We start from the raw sequence: 22,237 nt of genomic DNA on the forward strand, positions 1-22,237 counted from the left end.
CAAAACGTTGTTATATGTGAGGATGAAAGTAATTTGCGTAAAACAGGAAAAAAGAACAGAATCTATACATAACCTAACTGCGCTGCTCATTGAGCAGGCTCAATTAATCAGGTAGATAGAAATCCTGGAAAATTTGGGCGACGTTCTAGTTCTAGAGTAAATTTGAACAATAGGCGATGAATCGGCACTGGTCGGTAGCGATCGGTATTAACCGGTGAGAGACGAAACCCTCGTTGACACAGTCCATCACGACGGTGTCAAGGTAACGGTCGTAGGAAGCACGTAGCGAGAGACTGTGCCGTCGTCGCGTCGCTTCCTCGTTGTTCACCTCGTCGTTGCTGTCGTCTTTCCGTCGTCTTCGTGTTCACTATCGTCAAACGTTCCATATTGTCTCGACTGACCAAGATTCGCTTGAATTTTCATCGTGATACGACGCAAAAAGTGCGCCGGTTAATCAAGGTTCGTATGTTGGAATAGTTGATCCATTTGGATAACCAGTAAACGAGTTTTTATTTGTTTAAATGATTAGGTTCGGTAAATGTTCGAATTACGATCTGTGATCGGCCCTATCATTGTATCGCGATTCTTTCGAGTTTGATCGAGTATAACGATTTTAATTATTACATGGACTTACATTCCGCTCATCTCGTAACGGTGTAAAATTAGTAGAATCGCGTTGAGGTTACGCGAAGGACAGGAGGCGAAACTCGAAGGAAGCAAATATCCATCGAGGTTGAGGCAAAATGTCAAATGGAGGAAGGACGAGAAAGAATTTGGAACGCGATAGGGGGTGAACGGATGGATGGCGGTAAATTTAATCAAGGGCGTCCCGATCGGAATTTCGACGGTATCAGCAGGTATAGTTTCGGTATCGGGTGGATTAAGTTTAGGGTATCGTCCGGCGATCGAATGCATTGTTTTCGTCAGGGTAATCGACGAGGCATGAGTCACGTAGGTACACGCGACATGTCGCGCGTTGGCGAAAACAATTTTTTGCAGACATTCGTTGGCACAGGTGTGTTGGAGCGAGAAGAGAACACCGACGGGAGAAAGGTAGATGACAGAGGTAGCCTCGCGAACCGCGTCGGCGGAGGGGGGAGAGGGATAAGAAAAACCACGCGTCGAGTGAATCGTCAGCCGGGCAATTACCGGTTCCGATTGGTTGGTTTGTCGAGCCTCTTCCACGAAATTCAGCTCGAATTCCAAGAAATCGGCCGGTGGCGCTACGCTCACCGGAATCCCTTAAGCTATTTACGCGAACGGTGTGGGCAACAAGCGTCCTATAGTCGTTGGTCCTGGACGGTGGTGGTAGCGTACAACCCACGCATACGGAACGAAATACGGAACACGGAAGAAAGAAAAGGAAGACGACGCGCCGATTCGAACGGGGTTAGAGATATAGAAACAAACGATCAAGGAGAAAGTGAAATGGCGGGAAAACATAGAAAGAGAAAATAAAGGGACTGGCATGGCGTATAGCGCGATCGAGATCATTGCGCTCCCCAATTTCGTGCGCGTCATTGACGCGACACGCTCGTCGAATTCACGATCGATATCATCGCGTTTCCTCGGAGAAATGGGCCGATACCGCATCGCCATTATTCTCAGATTTCCTGAAATTTCGCGTCTTCGCTGCCCTCGTTTCGAATGCCTTTATCCTTGACTCGTGCGTTGTGTCGTCCGCAGTCGAGTGAATATGTAAATCGTTCCGTTTTGTATTTGTTTCTACAGGAAGGATTGATCGAGTTGGAACGGTGAAGAGTGGTTATCGAAGAATCTGGACAAGATGAGACCCGACGAGGTGATACAAAACGAGAGAAAAGCGACGGAGACGATGTCCGAGACGTCGGAGGGCACAATGACGACCAGCGTCTCTGGTAAATCGGGCTTCGAGAGTCGCCAAGAGTTGTTCGACATTGCGGCTGTACTTGGCATTGGCAATCCAGACGACTTGCTGCAAGAAAGATTTCGCGTTGATCGCCGAAAGTTGGAACAGATGCTACTAGGTGAGTGTGGTCAGAGCCATTCGATTTCTGATCTTTTTTCTTTTTCTCTCTCTTTTTCCTTCTTATTCGATATGCGAGTTTACGATTCTCGAAAGCTACATATCGCGCGATTTAAATAGATTATCTGTTTGTAAACGGAATTAGAGAGACTGTCAAATGGTAATTGGTCACGATTACAAGTACCAGGATCGTAACGTTTATTTTGATTGAGACGCTCTACATACATATGTAGATATTTACGCCTGTGCTGAAATCGAGCGAATCACGTAAATATCAGCGATAAGTTTATCCGTTTGGCTGACGAACCAAATCAAATCGGTGTCAAAGTCGGAATTGACATCCGAGCTGTGCTCGCTGATTTCGCCCTTAATTAATATCTTCAAACATTTCAGTGTCTTTTTACGTACGATCCATCCTCGAAGATGGAATGTATCGAAAAAGAAAAAGAACAAACGGACGAGAGTTCGTTGTACCCTGACCGTACATTTTTCTTTGTTTACAGGTGATAATGACGCACCCAAGCTAGCGGACACGTTTTTTCATAACGTAAGTTGCGTTACGTCCTTCATGTCGATATCTCGATCGGTCGATCCGGTAATCAAACTCGTTTTCCGCGCGCTATATTATCTTCCCCAATTTTCTCTCGAATTTACGCAGTGTACTTTTTGTCTTCTTTGAGTACTGTTCGTCGACGATCACCGGTCACCGATAAAAGATTTTTCGTTCATGCGACATTGGCAACCTATGACCTATGTCATACGAAGAATGTGTAAAAATATATACATGCAACGCGTAACACGTATCGTATTTCTGGCAATGTAATCGTATAAGACTAACGACACCTATATTTCATTGTCCATTTTAATTTAAAATACATAATACAATTTGCGTGGACGGAAGGTCAGCCTTAAATTTGTTGTCATCGTCATTGTTGCGGACTCGGACTACGCCTTCGGTGCGTCTCGCTGTGACTCGTTGCTCGAAATATTCGATGGCATCGACAACTAGTCGCTCCGTTGCTGCTCCCATTTTTGACATTAACTCTGTCTTAACTTGAGATTAAACCTATCGTGCAACCTTTGAATCATCGCATTGTTTTCGTTCGCGATCTTACTCGATTTTTGAGGATTTTTATCGCTACGCGTATTTATTCGAGTCTCTTCGCGAAAAAAAACGAATGTAGGGTACGCAAGACGGGTAAGAGCCGTGGAAAGAACGATGGCGAAAAACGTCATGGATTTCGCGAGCAGCGCTCGTAGCGCAGAATGTTGCGACCTTGCGATTATATGAAACCGAACGGAGCTATTTCAGTACAGTTTTCTTTGATGCTGTTGCTGGAGCGATAGATAATTGTTGTTCTATCGAGTCACCGCTCGGTGTTTTGGCTTCGAGTCGAAAGTTTTCTCTTTTCTACTGGCCGATCTTTCGAATTCACCTTTTGCGGACCATTAACGTTTGCGTTCCACTTGGAGTCAAGCTTGCATCTGAAAGGCGTATCCGAGAACGAAAGACATATGACATGTTCCTCTCTCCTCGATAAAAGCGATGGTCGTGAGATAATAGATGATACGCTTGTCGCGTAGAGCGTAGTGCACCTGCGAATAGTTGGAACAACGATAAACGCGTGTTGTGTAGGACGCATAGACGAGTGCAGGGAACGCAAAACGTTTGCCATCGTGTTCGAAGGCAACGTTCGCGCTTATCCTTATCGTTGACACGTTGCGTAAAAGGGGCCCTGGAAATACACCGCCCGATTATTTATAGACCGGCATTACTCGACTTGCCGCTACACACTCAATCTCGCTCCTCCGAAGCTCTACGTCAAAACATTTTTTCGTGTTGGTGCTGTCGGGTTTGCTGAATTATCTGTTCTCGTCTCTTTTCGTTTTCAAATCTCCCTATGAATCTAGAACGGTTTTACCTCTGTCGATCGGGTTGCCATTCAAACTTTTACGATGGTGCCTGCTCGCAAAATGTATCTGATGCGCTTCCAGGTAACCCTGCTCGGAGGAGATTCACGCGTTCCATCGAACGACCGACCGTGAAACTTTCCGGCCGTGTTACTTCCACGTATGTATTTCTCATGTCTAGTCTCGCTTAGTTTCGTTTCACTCATACTAGCTCACACTGGTTCATTCGAATTTGATTGCGTGTTCACGTTTGCATTCGCTTTTGCACATCGTTAGATTTTATCGATTGTTGTCGCACAGATGCTCGTCTGTGATCTATTAATAGGATTTCGCGTGTAACGTAATCAATGAACCGAACATCAAAGAAGTCGTGAACAGGTCTCCAGGTAGTAGCCGCCCGAAAACGGAGTCAAAGTTTCGTAGGTGAATCGTACGGATGAATCGTGCAGAAAACTACCTGTTCTTGTATTCGGTTCTTTAAATCGTCGCGGGAGAGAGAGAGAGAGAGAGAGAGAGAGAAGAAAGGAGAGGGCAATGGAAACAGGCGGAAACGGGTGAGATGTTCCGATGCATGGTTGGAGTATAGTCGCGATCGGGTCGCGTTACTTCGTTTCTGTTCTGTCGTTTCTCCGCCGAAGCAATAGTGGAGGGAGTACGGAACTCCGGAGGAATGGAGACAGCTAGAGTCGCGACGACGACGAGTGGGAGGTGGTTCACCGAGCCGTCCCGTTACATTATATGCTGTTAGTCAGTCAGTCGTGCCAGTGATCCGGACGCGGTAAAAGCGAGAGACGACGTGGCCGTTCCGAACATCGTTCTTCCAATCAGACAGCCGGTCACGTTGAAAAGCGCAGCGAGTTTCGTCGGCATCGTTTTCGTCATTTTTTTGCTTGCGGTTTCGTTCGCAAACTGCCTCAACTAAAATTCCAAGTTTGATTTGTGCACAAATTTAGCTACCGTATTACGCGTATAACGCGATCGGATCGAGTGTACGTATCGCATGTGAAAAGTGTGCGTGAACGTTGGCTCGATTAACCGGCAGCCGATCCAGAGAACGAGCCGAGTCCCCGATCGAATCTGCATCGGATTTCAAGATCGGCGACGATTCCGACGAAAAAGGAAACTCGTGGAAGGATTTTGAAGAAATTTTAGGAGGAAAAGATCGAAAGAAAAGTCATCGATGGTCGATGGTCGTTGATGTGTCGGCTCATCAATCGCGCGTATCGGGTAGCCGCGATGAAGTGAACGGATAACGCGGCGCGGCGCGGCGTGGCGCGGCGGGACGTTTCGCGGCTCTCGACAGTCGTGGCAGTGAAAGTACGTCACCCGGAGCTGTCTCCGCTCATTCGAGATTCTTTCTACTCCGCTCTCGATCCGAACGGGTTTTCTCGTCGCCGAAGAGATCGCACAACGATCATGCCCCTGGTGTAAAATAAATTTCGAACAACCATACGAACAGTGACTGTGATATAAGTGCCGGAACCGTAGCTCTTCTTTCCTCCGAGTTCGTTCCGTCTCTTTCTTTTTCTCTGCTGCTGATTCACCGACGACGATTCCTCGGCTTGCCAAATCGAACTACGAAGTAATCAGGATCGATACCGATCGAGATACCATCACCACCCGACAACGATGACCGTGGTAATTTTCGATATCGGACCGTATTTGCAATTTTCTTCGACGACTTCGCGATTCTCTGATAGTTCGTATGTGTGCGTGCGTGGCGAACGCTCGAAACAGTTGATCGCGATTAAATGCAATTTTTTGATGTATTACAGATTATGGAGGAAACAAACACCTTCGTTACGTGGCCGTCTCGTCTAAAGATCGGAGCAAAGTCGAAGAAAGGTAAGTGCGCGCCTGCGCGACTTTGCACGTACTTCGAAGCACGTCCGCAGATCGCAATTGCATTTAGACGATCGAAAACTTAGATCGAAATTTTCAACACGTGTCGCAAATGGCAAATATTTTGTTAGAAACGAGCCGATAGAAAATATCGAAGTGTGATGTGGAGAGCTAAACACCCGGAAACGATACGTGAGTTAACGACGCTATGCGGTGCGACGTGACACGACCTAAGTAAGTAGGTTCGACGACACTGTCGACCTTGAAGGGTCGGCGGATCCACCGATCGTTTCCTGATTAGCTTCGGCTTCTCCTTCTCTTCGGTTCGATCGTGTCTACTGTTTATCGTTTACCGACCGAACCTTGTTACATATACACGGCATGCGATTACGCGAGTAGTTGCGTTGCCTTGGCTCGACAGCTGACGCTGGCTGTTATCGTGTATTTTCTTACGTCTATTTGCAGCTCGTGTATGCGAATTTTCGCGTTGCACGTTCTTCCACAGCGCCACACGTTCGCCGTACTTTTGCGTTCTGATCAAACGCTGAGAGCTCGTAGTCTACGACTTGCGAGCACCGACGATCTTGTTTCGCCTAGCGGGCAGTCGTGCTTCTATTTACAACCTAGAAGCTAGAAACTAAGAATTTGTGGAGCTCGTTGCCGGCTCCACCGGTGACGGCTTCGATTCGTCGCGATTACGCGACTCGTTCCTGAACGTAGCCTCGATAATTAGAGCGCACCCATTAATCGAAAGTGATTACGAAACGACTCGTGTGCTTGCTCTGGCGCAGCAGTGCATGTCGACAAAGTAAAACGCGTTTCCCAGTGCGTGTCGGACGCATCGAAATCGCTAGACGAAGTTCGTCCGATGAACGGAAACGTTTTGCGGTTCGATCGTCTGCTCGTTTGCCAGTAGCCTTCCCTCACGTACCTCTTGCCATGGAAACTTTTCGGTGATTCATCCCTTCCTCGTGACTTGAACAGCTGTTTACCGTCCCTTCTCCTCCGAAACTGCTCTGCCACCGAAGGAACCTATTGTGCATGATAAATCGCGTAATCTGGTATAAATAGTCTTACCTCCTACCGATTTTCTACCTCCACTACGACGAACTTTGCCGCCCCTGGACAACGTTTCTTTCATTGCCAGAACGTAAACCAACGATCGTCACTTTTTCAGAGCTTCGAACGTTGCTGTGTAATGACGTCATTCTTTCCCAAAGAACTGGGAAATCAGTTTTTCTAATTCAGTCGAGTATCGTACGCGTGTACGTACATCGGTTTACAACGCGGAGGTAGTGACACTCAATGATGGAGCTACATATTCTACTTTCGAGTCTTTAAAAGGTCGAGTGCGAGGTCAATTGTATCCGTATTCGTATTCGTATCCATGCTTGTATCCGTATCCGCATCCGCATCCGCATTCGCATTCACATTCGTATTTCCTACAGTCAAATGTGAAATAATGTAAGGATTTCCTCGCCGTGAATTTTTCCATTGATAAGCATACTTACGTATACATGTCGCGGTTCTTCACGAGAGAAGTTTATCGTAAAGTCTCGTCCAGATTAATCAACTTGTCCTTTCAACTTTCTATCCTTGTTGTTATAAATAGAATGCGACTGTTTATGCATTTATGCACGCATCTCTATTCATTTAAAGATGTAAAATATATATATATAAAATATCCAAGGTTGAACGTTCGTAACAATATTTAGCGTGCGATTCTTTAATTGAATTCGTCATATTTAAAATTTAAAAAATGTTTGCATAAACATCCACATGATTCACCTATTAGAAAAATCATCATGTCGCTTGAATTCGAGTAACTCGATTAATATGAATAACCAATCGAGATATCAATGACGGCAACGTGGAACGTCGACAAATATTTTTCTACGAAATAAAAGTCTTTTATTTTTTCTTGAGTTTCGATCCATTTTCAGCGATAATCGCACGTATCGTTGATCGATAATATCGTGAATAACAAGTGGTTGTGTATCTGAGTCGCGAGAATTAGCAAATTTGCGTTTGAGTCTCATCGTGACGTAGCGAATGAAGTCTAATTTAATTTCGGTGAGCCTGTTAACCGGAAAAGGTTAAAGTCGGAGTTAAAGAGCTGACAAAATAAAAAGATTGCGAAAGTTGGCTCGCGATACGCGTGATGAGATTTATCGTCGATTGCATAGAAACGATACGTTGGTCGTCGAGATAACTCGATTACCACGAAATGTTTGGTCGTTCACCTAACGTGCCGAACGACTTTAAATCCCGATCCTTTTCCTTTTTCTTTCGAAAGAGCGTTCTCCTTGAGCGAAGCAGGTAGAGTAGAAGTAGAGGTTTACGCACAGACAAAAACTAGCGCGCGATTTATCGGTGTTAGGTTACGTAACCCGTGAAGGACTATATCGGCGAAAATGGTCACTGTTGCTTGTATCTCGATAATCGATCGGTTGTTCGGTTGCTTCTCGCGAAACGAGCGAATCGACGACCGCGATCTACCGTCCAGCGTTATCTTTGCCTTTGCTGTGCAGCTAGGAGACCACGCGCGGCGGAGATTCGCGAAGGTCGCCCGCGCGGTCGTTCGCGATCTATTTCTGGGTCACCGTTTCGATTCGGCTCGAGTTTTCTCCTCTTAGCAACCGGCTTGGTCCTCGCCATCCTCTCTGTATCCTCGCTATTTTTATGCGAATTCACCGGCGAGTATCGATTTTTTTGGAAAGCTCCGTTTGCACGGAATCCAGCCCCTGCAACCGGACGAAGTGCAACAAGGAAACAAACGAATTACGCCTCTTGGGAAACGATCCCTTCCACGAGACCAATTACGAAATACTCCTTACGCCTTGTTCGCGTTTGCTCTTTGCGCTTCGCTCTCTTTACTCTGCATTCGTCTCTGTCTGCATTTAGAGAGAAAGAGAGAGGAATTCGATCGAACTAAACTGTCGGTTCGATTCGATCATCGGTGAACGATTGTTGCGCCCAAAGTACGTATTTCTGAACGTCGTGTCTGTGTCATAGTCTTCGAATTCGATGTGTTCCGTACTCAGGAAGAAAAGCATATTCGAAGAAGCGGCGCTCAGAGAATATTAAAAGCCTCTTGGTAATCGGTGACTCGGTGCCAGTTCGGTGCCGCTGTAGAGCTCAGCCGGTTCTGGTGGCTCGGTCGATGCGTAAGAGCTGCTCACCGATCGCGATCGGTGCCTCGTAACCTGCAACTCGAAGGGGGGACATATTGTCGCACTGTTATATAGTAATTCGTTTCTTTTACAGATCCGCATATAAAGGTCGCGGGTCGACCCGATGACGTACGAGCCGCAAAGGAGAAAATAATGGAAATTCTGGACACGAGGGTAAGCAGCATTTTCCCACTGTTTTCGTCGTAGTCGTTTCGTTTCGTTGGTTTCGTGAACTATTCGCGGACGAGTCGGTCGTCGAGGGTATCATCGAGCGAACAACGGAAAAGAGAGATAAAAGCGTGCGATCTCGCGACTGGTGTCACGGGCGATTTGCTGCTGTTTACCGATACATTACGTCATTCGCGAGCTGCGAGATTAGCGGTGACCTCGTCGATCGAAATTCGACTTTCAGCGGCATAGAACCGATCGAATCCGCGTGCCGTACAAACATTTCTTCACTCTTATCACAGATAATCCATCGAATGATAAAAAGCTCGCGCGTTGTGCGTAGCGAGACCTCTATAACGACACGGCGCGATGTAACGTAACTCGATGCAACGGCTCGGTGTATTCGATCATACTGGACGATGGAAACGTTCGACGTTGCTCGCGCGCGAATTGTACATTTCTTACCGATCCAAACGATCTCTTTCGTTTTCCTTTCAATGAACTTTCTCAAAAAAGTCGAATTAACGCGAGGTCGTTGCACCATTCCGTTTGCATGAAACTGTCGTATAGTCGAGGCAGCCAGTTTTATTTTTGTTTTTCGCATCGTGAAACTTTCGCCGACTTGTATCAATATCTTCGGCAGTCTGGCTGTTTTTCTCGTTAATCGTTGGTCGCAAGGTACTACGGAGTCATTAGAAAGAAAGGGATGTAACCGCAACGCATAGGAAGAAGGTATTCTATTTATACGGACAGACGGAGCCCCGCGAATTCCTCGTCGAGAAAGCGAGACGTCATGCGAACCAGTCTCGCTCGCGTTAACCGACCGGCCGAATCGGCCGCCTTGTATTTCCTTGCCACGTACCGTTATCTCCAACTCCAACGTAACACAGTCCGCCACCGGCTGTGCAAGCTGCTCTTTCCTTCTCGCTCACCGTCTCCCACTCATTTTCTACCTCCCACTTCGACACACACTCCCTCATCCACTCTCTGCACCATATCTCACCACATGATATCGTAATGTGCCGTATCGTACCGCACCGCATCGACTTTGCTCGATTCCGATCGTTTCGAATCGCTTCCAACGAAACGAAGAGTAGATGGAATTTCTCGGACATCTGCATATGTACTTACAAACCTGTTGCTCTGACGATCGATCGCCGTGAATGTCGCACGATTTCATAAGTAACAACCTAGTCATGGCTGTTCCTCGTTGGAACGTAAGATACGCAGCGAAATCACGCGAATTTAGCACGATCGAAGTAAATAAGAGGCAAGTAGCAATTTTCCAGAATGGGAGCGTTCACCTTTACGCTAGTCGTAACCTGAACGAATTCGAATCGCGTAGCCTTTTACATAATATTCGATAGACGATCGGACGATCGGAATCGCGTGCATATTGCGTCGAATACAAAATTCAACAGATCGCGTTACGTGAAGAGTTTAACGGTTTCCTAACGTCGTGGGCGATGCGTAATTTTCCATTAGTTTCTACGTTGCTCGATGCCGCTCTTTATCAAAATTTATCTTTCCCGTCGCGCTATCCGCAGTTTCGGCCGACTTCGTCGTTGAACCGTGCTCGCGCTTCGCTCCGATACACGCCGCGTCGATCGATCTCGCGATCTTTGCACGCAACGTTGGCGTTAAACGCCTGCTACACCAGTAACGGGAACCTCGAAAACATCGACGACGATCTTTCGTTTCGATTGCAGCAAAGCAACAGAGTAACTATGAAGTTGGACGTTAGTTACACGGACCATTCGCACATCATTGGAAAGGGTGGACTAACGATTAAACGGGTGATGGAGGAAACTGGATGCCACATTCATTTTCCAGACAGTAATCGAAGTAATCATCAGGAGAAGAGCAACCAGGTGTCGATTGCGGGAGAAATGGAGGGAGTCGAACGTGCCCGTGCTCGTGTCAGGGTAAGTCGAGAGATTCATCTCGATCGTGTCTGACAGATCTCGATATACCTTTTCTTTCGGCTTAATGTACGTTCGTTATACCTATCGATATATTTGTCTATATTTGTCTTTGCAGAATCTTACGCCTCTGATCTTCTCGTTCGAGTTACCAATCATGAGTGCGTCGCAAACAGTGCCCGATTCTACTTCGCCGTACGTAGTTAAAATTCAGGAAAAATACAACGTTCAAGTGATGTTTCGTACCAGACCAAAATTGCATGCTACTTTGGTAGTTGTCAAAGGTTGCGAATGGGAGGTATCTCAAGTGAAAGAAGCGACCGTGCTTCTAATTCACTATATGTGCCAAAACTTAGCTGTAAGTACAATCATCCTTTCGTTCTGTTTTTCGCCTTTGCACGATCCAATTTATTCGAATCTCATTCCTCATCCGAGTAGAGTCAAATACAAGTACAAATGTCGATGGAGATTTCGCCGCAACATCACAGCATCGTATTGGGAAAGCAGAGCAGCAATTTGAAGATGATCATGCAACGCACAGGCACTCAAATAATGTTCCCAGATGCCGGAGATCCGAACATTCCTAGCTTAAAGAAGAGCAACGTTACGATCACAGGTGGCATCCACAACGTTTATTTGGCTCGACAACAGCTAGTGGTAGGTCATGTTGTTCGCGTGATTCGATTTTCTTATCGCCAATCGGTGAACCGTTTATCTGTTCGGTTATATTTTTTTCCTTATACTGACTTGTCTGTTTTTCTCAACGCACTCTCTGCCTCTCTTCCTCTTCCGTACATGCAAAATACACATATATCATACCGTTAACAACATCAGTCCGATAACGTCATTTCTGTTTGTGAATCCGGTTTACGATGACGTAAAATGATATATCTTGTAAAAACGGAGAAAATTTTTCTTCAGGGATCCCTGCCTTTGGTCCTAATGTTCGACCTTCCTGAAGACTCGATGTCTTCGGTAGATAGCGAGAACGTTTCCCAACTAATGCAGTCGTTGGACGTGTTCATAAACGTGAGGCACAAGCCGAAGCAGAGTACACTTTCCGTGATCATCAAAGGAATCGAACGAAACGCTAGCAATATTTACGAAGCGAGGAAACAGCTTTTAGGCCTGGACGAACCCAGAGTGCATGCCGAGATACCGGCTACCTATCACATTCCAAACGCTGGTAATATTTTCCAAGGAAACTCTACTGGCAATGGCTCCAGTGAGTATAATCCAGTGAGATTTCACTGACTCGTTCAGCGATACGCTTTCTAACGATTCGTCAAGTCGATGAAATGTTAATGATTAATCTATCGTGGAAATATGATTCGTAGGTCCCAATAGTTTAGTCAGCAGTCTATCGGACAATTTGTCGAGCATATTAACGGTGAATACACAGAATTCTCCATACTGCGTGTCGCCTGTTCCTCATTCGCCAAATCCGATGGCCTTGTCGCCTCATTGGGGTCATTTACCACCATTACCGTCCATCTTTTCTCCACTGCCGCTTCATCACTCTTATCCATATCCACACCTTAATCACCTGTTGACGACGCAGCACGTAATGCATAACAACGCGATGCCTCCTCATTCGCATGGACTGCAAAATCACGCTTTTACCGGTATCGGACAACTTCATTCGAACGGGCCTGTAGGCTTTCACAGTACTCACGGATTGAACGGTAATTCGTTAGTGGAAAGCAAGGAAGGTAGCGGTGAGTTTTATCATTTTTCTTATTTTCTCACATTCGATATATATTTTTAAGTGTGATTGCTTTTACGACCCGCTATGTTCTTTCTATTAAAAATATTTTCTCTTATTTTTGTTTAACCGCAGCTTATTCGTCGTTGAGCAGCGTTTCCAGTTCTCTATCTAGTCCAGCTATCAGTCCGCGTAACATATCTCCGGTCAATCCTATCGAGAGTAGTCATAATATAGGTGAGTGTTCGACAAACGCCCCCCTTGAAATTGACAGAAGATTATCATTCTGGATTGGACTTTTTCGTTCGACAGATTTATCCAGCATGTTGTCCGATCTTACGGTACCCGATCGTCGTGCGCCGGGTTGTGAGAAGAAATCGCTGGAAATGGCTGTGCAACAGAATCTCGTTCCCTTCGATTACGAGCAGAAAAAGATACTAGCGGCGAAAGTGATTCAAGGGAAACCAAGTACCAACGATTATCGTGTTCCTACTTCCGCTTGGTCCGGCTACGGACTCAGTCAATCCATTCCTCCCATAAATACGGGCGACATAAAGAAGGTAAGCGTACCTCTTTTAACCAAAGTGTCATCATTAGATGTCGATACAAATCGGTGAATCGAAAACAATATTGGCAAGTTCCTTTTAGCCGCAGGAATCTACCACCTCCCATCCATCTGATTTATGGAAGGAACCAACGACGCCGGTATTCAGCAGAGAGATTGACTTTGGAATCGGATCCGGTAAAGACCGCGTTGGACAGATCGGCTTAAGTTCCAACTACATGGAGCATACGCCCACTTCGCATTTGAACAAAATCACATCCCATCGGTACGACGACTTAACTAGCATGTTGGTTAGCGTCGGATTGGAAAAGTATATTCGTAAGTAAAATTGTTATTTGCTGAATTTTTGGGTCTGTAACTTTTGGCTTTTGCTCGTTAATCGGCCTCGACGCTAAATATACGTACGGAAACGTGAGATTTCCTGTAAGCGTTAAATGCGTAGATCTGATGTGCATGTGGCGGCTAAAAATCGCTTATAATAATAATACAACGTCGCGTTTTAACGCTAACGTTCAATGCTTATGGTAAATCCCATCTTCGTCTTGCTTGCTCACCTGCTCGCTCACGTTGTCCTATACCGTTGCTTATTTTCTGTTTGCTAGGCCTGTTCACATCTCACGAAGTGGACATGGCTACATTTCCATCTCTGACGGAAAAAGATCTATGCGAAATCGGGATAACCGCTTGGGGTGCAAGGCGTAAAATAATGTTATTAATCGCTGGTACGTAAACGTCTATCTCATTGGTAGCGATTTCGTACGTCAATTAATTTTAATACTCACCCGAACATCTGTACGTTTTCAGAAATGAACAAACGTACTAGTCCATTCTGTGGTAGCGCTGCTCCTGGTGCGGAACGCAAAACGACCACGTCGTCGACCTCGTCGTCGATGGAGAAATGCAATCTGGATACCAAATGGTAGTAGGGACGAAACATGTCACGAGTCTCGCAAAATTCGTGAGAACGAATACAAAGAATTTAGACAGGACCGCGTCGTACTTAAAATTAGCCTCGCGTTCGCACGCAGACTCGATTGCGTTTCATGATGCTCGAACGAGAATCGAAATCGAGATCGAAATCAAATCACGCGAGCCCTTTCGCCGACTCGACAGTAGGATCAAGTTATAATTAGTATGTTAATTTGCGATTCTAGGCACCGAAAGAATAGGCGGATGATTCTTTTTGTGGTCAAGGACCGTTTGCTTTTTTTTTTTATTTTTTTCCCTGCAGTCCTCGATTCACGCGGTCGAAAGGTGCCTTAGGTTAAGAAACTCGTTACTACTTTCGTTTCGTTAGCTTTTTTTTTATGTTGCTAATGGTCTTTCTATCGTGGTCGCGCGATATTCGACGAATCGATATGGTTTTCATATTATTTTGTACGGAGCGCGAAACGCGATGCTCCGGGAGTCGTAGTGTCGTTCGACACGTTGTATCATATATGTTTTTGTGTAACGGTGAAGAGTTCGTAATAGGACTGAACGATAGGCGTATACAGTATCTATAAATTAACGATAACGGTTCAATTAGTATAGCAAAGTGCGGAAAAACGAGGCTTTGAAGCTGGATATGCGCGATGGGCGTAGGATATCCCGTACGTTCGGCGACCTGTCGCTTTAGGGAAGTTAAAATATTTAATCTCGACTAAGCTCGAAACTCGGCAGAAACGTAGAACCTAAGCTGGCAACCGAGACGAAAATGCGAACTCACGTAAAGATAAAGCGAAAAAAGGGGCACACGGTCATGTTTCTCTCGGTTTTCGCGAGTTTCGGATTTTCTCGCAGCAGCCGCGTTTTCGAGTTTTACAATGTAATAAAGTATTTATTATTCACTCGCGAAAGACGTCGAACGTACAAATGCGAATGATTTTTCCACGAAGCGGATCGGAGGGGGCGATTGAACGTTCGAGGGTATTTCGAGTTGTGTCTTTTTCACCGTATTACGATCGATCGTTTTACAGGAGAAACAACTTTCCCGAACTATCCTTGAAACTATAATTTGAGTCTATACTCAGCTATACCGCTAACGTGCAATGCCTGCCGAACGATTCTGCAGCTAAATTATTTCGAATAATCGGTCGTCGTACGAGTACATCGTGATTCCTCTTCTTTTCTTCATTTTCTTTTCTGTCTCAACATCCGAGTACTTGATAAACATACGGGGAACGAGAATATTTTTGTTAAAACAAGCTGCACGTTGTGGTCCGTTTACACAGTAGTCGTTTTACGAAAGTAAGATACTCGTGTTCTACGTAAATTATTAATATTTTAAATCTTTTTTTTTTCTTTTTTTCTGAGTATACTCGTATATGGATGAAATGAAAGCGTTCGGCAACGAGCTCATGCTCTGCTCGCTACGATCGACAATATTTAAACATGTAAACACCTTCAAATATCAATTTATCGCGATTTAAGTGATCGATCGATTTGTCGGTGCGACTAGCGATATAAATTATTATTTATCGCGCGTCAAGAAAAATATTCAAAATATCGTCTCGATGAAACTTATCGAGAATGCCTAACGAGTCGAACGATTTTATCGTTAATAGTTCTTGACTAAGTCTTTTGTGAAATCTTTTTAAGCATAAATTATTGTTGTTTGGTGCGGCAAAATCGCATGCTTGAAAATGATCGAAATGTTAGAAAAGGAATACATGCTATGTGTACTTTATGCGTACGAGTGTATGCGCGCGCGTATGTGTGTGATGTAACAAGACTGTACCCGATCGTCCCTGTTACTCGTGTTTGTGTCGAACATTAACCGTTTTCTTTGATAAAATTCGATTCGAATTTGATTTTCTTCGTCCGATCATTACACCGGTCGGATAACAAAAATCGTGTACCTATCCCATGCTTTCGTAACGGAGAATTATCGTTCTTGTTTTCGCGGTAGAGATGGGACGTCGCAGAACGATTTTGTCGTAACGACCATTGTTGTTACCGAGGAAAGGCTTGATCGATGACCGCAAGATTCCTTTTACCGCGAATCCACTCGTATCCTTTCTATTATTTGTATTTTTACGCTGCTCGAGATACTTACACGATCGATCGATGCTCGACGACTTTTTTTTTAGAGAGATGCGTTACGCTGTTCTTCGATGTTCCTATCTAGAAAATATAGGTATATGTATATATGTATATACACATGAACACACATACGTACCGTACGTATGTGCATGTAGGTACGTGCATCAGCTGATTTTGCGGGATTTAGCAGATCAATTAGTTGATAAAACGATTAGAATTAAAAGGAAGAAAAGAAGAAGAAAGGTAAAAAAGAAGCGATGATAGGTAAGGAAGCGACAACGAAGCATTCGAATCTAGGCTTCGAACATCACGGTACAAGGTCGTATCGTTCGTCTTATTTCCTGTCTTCTTCCTGACACGTTGCATATGGCAAATTTCTTGACGCATATTTCTCTTTCTCTTTCTCTCCTCCTCGATCTATCTGATACGCAAAAACTGAAGACCTTTTCTTGCTGACGAATTTTATTTCTTTTCTATTTGCATGCAAAGAAAGAAAGAATAAGGAAACGAAACACGGATACAAGATTCGCGAAGGAGAAGAGAAATTGAGAGACGAACATACAGTAGCAATCCAGCGAGATCATTCGACTGACCGAACATGCCTTTCTGGAGCATGTTTCCACGCGCAGTGTAATAATAGTATCGATATAGTACGATGCGTATTCCGAAAGACGCTTCGTTTGTAAAAACGTGAGTACCTATCATGATGGCAATTTAATCGTGCGCCGTAAAACGTTTCTCAGAATCAATGAAATACAATCCGGGTGAATCATATTTTCGGAGACTAACGAATAAAATGAAATATACTATGTTCCGCCTTGTTTCGAAACGTTAGGTGTTTTAATCTTGTCTACTTTGCTGATGCGATCTCGCCAAGTTTCTTTCGCCAAGTGAAAAGAGTGACGACGTGCCTAACAACATTTTTACTACGATTAACGGATTCAGTACTACAGCGGGATATGGTTGTTAATTACACCTACATATACATACGTCAGGTGATCGTACAAGGTACAGTCACGGTACGTCTTTTTAAGTCTTCGAACAATTTTTGTCAACGAATATCAATCGAATCATTGGAACGGCTGGTGCGATCGCACGCTCTCGCAACTTACCTATTACTGTAGAGACTAAGCAAACATTCCAATCAAGATTAGAGCGCAACCGAATCGAGATATCGAAGAAACCGAGTGGACGAAAAGAATTCAAACGTGTCCATCCGAGTGTTAGCAGGTAATGAATGGACGTGCCCGCCCATCGTGCAAGTAAAACGACTTAATGAATAAACCAACGACCAATCTATGTAACGCATATTGCCGCGAATATACGAAACGGAAAACATTTTACGATATGGCGGCATGATATTTTTATACGGTAATCCAGTTATTCCGATAAGCAAGGAGTATATCATATACCAGATCCATCATCGTTTCGTTTCTAAGGAAACACCGAATAAATCGTAACGTTGTATGAAAGCAGATAGAGAGAATTTTGTATTGGTATTTTTAATAAAAAAGAAAGAAATAAAACACAATGCATGTACAATTGTATGTATAAATATAAATATATGTATATATATATATATATGTATATGTATATGTATACATATATATATCTGTATGTACAAAATGTTTGTTTATTGGTATAAGACGGAGAACGTTAAAATGCCGTGCTCGACATTTCTCGTTTGCTCGAGGTCGAGGAACTAGCTTCGTACGTTTTCATATTAGTAGCGTAGAGTCGCGTGCTACACTCGGGACACTGAAACTCGACCATCACGGTGAAGTGAGCGTTCAAACAGTAGTAGCAAAAAATATGCTGACAGCCAGCGTGTACCGGTAGAATCGGTGTATCGGCGCAATAGGCGCACTTGGTGGACAAGTTCATGGTCGGAAATATGCGTTGTAAGTCGACGGCCTTTGACCGCGTGAATAGTTTCTTCATCGTGTGCTTTAAGTAATGGAAATTGATCATGGGCAAGCTGGTAGTAAACAATTCCATCAAACCGTGCCATAGCAGTTCCCTGGTCATGTACGAGTAGCCGATGTTTCTCGGTTTGTGAACAGTTGTGGAAGAACTCGCGATTCCGAGTATATATTCAACGACACGAGGCTGCGTCCCACGATGCATAAAGATTAACAAGTTTATAAACTCGAGGAGCTTCAAGACGTTCGCGACACGATCGAGTAAATTGGTGAAACGACGATTCGCGCCACTATCGACGACTTTATCTCGTACATACGCCGGGCCGATCGTTGAAAGCATATAGAGAATGGACTTTGCGCTTGTAATGTTTTCGTAATGCAAATTGAGCAGTTGTTGACCAAATGTCGATTTTCCGTGGCGCAGCGAGAAATTCCATATGAAAAATTTGAGGAGCGCGTCGATCTCGGGTTGCCATCGATCGATCTTCTCTATCTGTTGATACTTGCCGATTTCCCTGGCTTGATTCCTAAGCACTTTGTAGATTTCCTCGTCTAATTGCACCGCATCGATCTGATTGATTCGAGAGACGTAAGGTGATGTCGGCATCTCCACAGGTGATTGATCGTAGGTTTCGGCGAGACGGAGGGAATGAGACAACGAGTCCGAACGCGGTGCGTCGCGCGACGGAATGGCGCAAGGTCGTGGTCGACGGTCGATCGAGGAAGCGATTATTTTGGTCGTGGCGCGATCGCGTAGCCGCGTGCGCGCGCGCGTTCACAGAGCAAAGTGGGCGAACGAGTCGATCTGCACGGGCCAGTCGTGTCGAACGTTTCGTTTGGTCGGCGATTACAGAGATTCGGAGGTTTCTCGAAAAAGATACGATACAAGCACGAGTGAACGCGAACGCTAATGCGAACACAAATGCGAGCTGAAGAATCGTGTTCGAACGATATCAAAAGATACGAGAATTGCGAATCATAGGACAAACTGGTGCCGTGTGCGCGAAGAAGAAATGAGTCGCCGCATACGATAGAAAGCGAGGTTAGGAAAAGTAGGCGACGGTGGCGTTGTCGAAGCGGCGCAACACGACGGGACGCGAGGAAAAACGACCCGACACGATTGGTGACGACTCACGACGACGCGGCACGACCGACCCATCGGGTCCATTCGGTCGCCCGACAACGTCCTCTGTTGGAAAAGCGAAGGAGGTAGCGCGACGCGCAGCTTCGATTTCGAATCTCTGGTTTCCCGCAGTGAAGGAATCGCGGTTGTGGGGGGCGCGCACGCGACTGCCCTCTGTTAGCGGCCTCTCGGAAATCACGTGGAAAAAGGAGCGGACCGAAGTGAATTCTAGTCGCGGACGGTGGTGTGCCTCGCAGCGCGGAGCATCGAGAGAAAGCGAGAAAGAGAGGAAAAGAAAAAGAGGAGGGAAAGAGAAGAGAGAAGAGAAAAGAAAGGAGAGGTGTCGGTGCGGTGTCGGTGTCGGTGTCGGTGTCGGTGTCGGTGTCGGTGTCGGTGTCGGTGTCGGTGCACGGGAGAGTCGGTCGTTGTCAGCCGGTGGTGATCGAAGGGTTCGCGTATTCGCGAGTAACGGCCGAGCGGTTTGAGGTTAGCTCGAGGGACAGCTCGAAGCGAGCGCGACCTAACTCGAGTCTCTCGAGCCCGCGTCCTATCGCGTTTTGGGCTCCATGTTGCCGCTAGTGGAATGACGTCATCGAGTGTTGGTGCTTCGAGAGTGAGCTCCTTCCTCGCCCGTCCTATGAAAGTTACCCGATCATGTTTTCGTGATAAATTCTAAGGTTTTTTAGTGCGGCAGACGGTGAACTCGGTGAACTCGCAGCGATTAGCGGCGGTCGCCGATTGGCACTAGTGTGCTTGGCTGCCACGCATCCACCAGCAAAGGTGAGTATTTCCAATTATTATATAATGTCCGGTTTTTTCGCTTTCACTCGTCGTCACTCTGCAACTCATCACCTTCGCTCGAACCATCGATTCGTCAACTGACAGGTTAACCTCCGATCCGACCCTCCGATCTCTTCGGGCTCCTTCTCCCTTCCGCTCCCTTTCTCCCTCCTCTTTTTCCCTCCTTCTCCCTTTTATTCTCTCTCCCCCCCCTCTCTCGTTCGCTCGCTCGCTCTTTCGCTCGCACGCACGCACGCACGCACGCACTTAATACACACATGTACCCACACACACACAGGCACAAAAAGCATAAGCGCGCGAGCGCGTTCGGTTTTCCTTCCTGTGCATCGCGATTCAGCTCTCGCGTTTTCCTTGATTTCTGTCTTCCATGTTCGTTCCTCTCCTCGTTGTCGTTTAGAGGGAAGAAGCCAAATTAATTCGACAAACCGTAACCTCTTATGGTGTTCCCGTTGCGAGCACATTGCCTTAAAGCGCATTAGTAGCGCAGTTGCACGCGTTATTTTCGTGTTGGCCACTTGCTTGCAACCACCGATCGCAACATCGAACGTAATGCAACGACGCGACGTGACGATGTTCGTTCCGCCCCGGATCGTTTCTTCAAACGAACGGAATCGAGCTTTTTATATCGAACTTATTCGATCCCCTGTTTGTGTTCGAAAGTATATTATATTTTGCATCTGGACACGCGAAACATGTCTTCTCGACGTCGTATCGTGATTTTTTGGTGTCTTTTCGAATTTAATCTGGGTATCATACTTACGAACTTTTTTATCGACGAATAGTACCCGCGTGTTACACGTTTCGACTTCGGAATCACGCGGTACTGAGCTGGTTCTTTCGCTTTTTTTTACGTTTATTCCTACGTTTATTCTTACGTTTATTCTTACATCCAAGATTTCCATATATCATAACAAAACTATCGCCGCTGGTGTACCACAATCACGACCCTTCGATGATAAAGCACGCGTAAACGTAGCTTGCTTACGCACGATACAGCGCGCCACGCGTTTTCTGACATTAAATTCGGACCGATCGTATCTTCGCCCTTTTACCCCAAAGAAACGTGATATACCTTTCTCATCGATGTATTCTTACATCGTGTTTGCAAACGCAAGCAATGGTCAATTTATCGAAATATCGTGCATCGCGTGAATGGTTTCGGTAGAAGGTGGGCGTGGCGTGTAAAAATTTTGGAGCGGCGTGCGTATTCGGGTTTTCTTGCTTCGATTCGTTCGTTTATTACAAAGAATACTTGGGACTCGATTGTGGGGGGAGGGGGCGACAATGGATTGGATGGCAGCTACCCAAACCTGTGTTTACACGTACATTTTATGTATTTCCTTTTTCGATAGAATAAATTGCCTATCGTGCCCTTCGAGGTTTTGCTAAACTTTCTACCATCGGTGGTTAATGGAGAAAATTAGTCAGTTTTCAGAGTACGATAGCGAATTGTCGCTGTGGGTTACAGTGTTGATCGGTCACGCGGGTGATTTTCATACGCGACACGCGTTCAGCGTAATCGATGCATTCTTTGGACTCAATTTTGATGTTATAAATCAGATACGTTCTACGTCACCGGTTTCTTTATTGATGTCGATATTCGTATTTGATATCGTCGAGTCGAAATTAACGATATTTTCGTTCTTCCGTTGCCACGGTCTTGGCTATGACCTTAATTTTGCGAACCGCAGATCGTTGGCGTGGAATATTCATTCTTGTACAATTTTCATCATTGTTGCTTTCCGCTTGCCGTAGTTATTTATCGATATATCTAAATCCGCTTACCGTTGCTTTGCACGTTGCTGTGATTCGATTTAAACAATAACGATTCATCGACTTGTAGGTACTAGCTTTTAGTTTATTATACATTTTCTCCAGTACGAGAATTTTCCAACTCTCTCGATATCTTTCTATTTGGTTCGTTGTTCAGTTTAGAAAATCGAATTAGTCGCGAATTGTGAACTGCTTCGTATTCCAAATCGAATTTCGGTGCCGTAAAATCCTTGTCAGGGGTAAGTCATACTTGCTTCTCGCTTTGTCTCTTTTTCGAACCATGTTATCAGTCCATTGTCCGAA

At 45.3% G+C, this 22,237-nt stretch overlaps 2 protein-coding genes across 8 annotated transcripts; one reads left to right on the plus strand and one right to left on the minus strand.

Annotated features, from left to right (window-relative positions):
* Positions 1-245: 245 nt before the first annotated feature.
* On the plus strand, positions 246-17,144 carry LOC100642983 (protein bicaudal C homolog 1-B). Of its 7 annotated transcripts, none has more exons than XM_003402764.4 (15): positions 246-459; positions 1,732-2,006; positions 2,509-2,552; positions 5,692-5,761; positions 9,026-9,105; positions 10,809-11,024; positions 11,140-11,379; positions 11,460-11,678; positions 11,943-12,246; positions 12,359-12,739; positions 12,862-12,963; positions 13,039-13,286; positions 13,375-13,609; positions 13,894-14,013; positions 14,096-17,144. In XM_003402764.4, the coding sequence occupies exons 2-15, from the start codon at positions 1,787-1,789 to the stop codon at positions 14,212-14,214; spliced, it is 2,598 nt and encodes an 865-aa protein (XP_003402812.1). In that variant the 5' UTR covers positions 246-459; positions 1,732-1,786; the 3' UTR covers positions 14,215-17,144. The 7 variants fall into 7 exon arrangements, with proteins under 7 accessions (XP_003402812.1, XP_012174642.1, XP_012174643.1 ...); XM_012319252.3 differs by having other exon boundaries at positions 13,381-13,609; XM_012319251.3 differs by lacking the exon at positions 246-459 and adding an exon at positions 1,254-1,389.
* A 638-nt stretch (positions 17,145-17,782) lies between these two features.
* LOC105666860 (peroxisome biogenesis factor 2) lies at positions 17,783-19,375 on the minus strand. The gene has a single exon (XM_020867917.2). The coding sequence runs from the start codon at positions 18,842-18,844 to the stop codon at positions 17,972-17,974; it is 873 nt and encodes a 290-aa protein (XP_020723576.1). The 5' UTR covers positions 18,845-19,375; the 3' UTR covers positions 17,783-17,971.
* Between the last annotated feature and the right edge of the window lie 2,862 nt (positions 19,376-22,237).

The sequence above is a fragment of the Bombus terrestris genome, chromosome 3, assembly GCF_910591885.1.
Source record: "Bombus terrestris chromosome 3, iyBomTerr1.2, whole genome shotgun sequence".
NCBI lineage: Eukaryota > Metazoa > Arthropoda > Insecta > Hymenoptera > Apidae > Bombus > Bombus terrestris.

Excerpts from the sequence above, each read along its gene's own strand:
- LOC100642983 (XM_003402764.4), top strand. The coding sequence starts at position 1,787 with ATGAGACCCGACGAGGTGATACAAAACGAGAGAAAAGCGACGGAGACG. Across the intron at positions 9,106-10,808 it reads TGGAAATTCTGGACACGAGG|CAAAGCAACAGAGTAACTAT; the intron begins GTAAGCAGCATT and ends TTTCGATTGCAG. Across the intron at positions 11,679-11,942 it reads TGGCTCGACAACAGCTAGTG|GGATCCCTGCCTTTGGTCCT; the intron begins GTAGGTCATGTT and ends ATTTTTCTTCAG.
- LOC105666860 (XM_020867917.2), bottom strand. The coding sequence starts at position 18,844 with ATGCCGACATCACCTTACGTCTCTCGAATCAATCAGATCGATGCGGTG.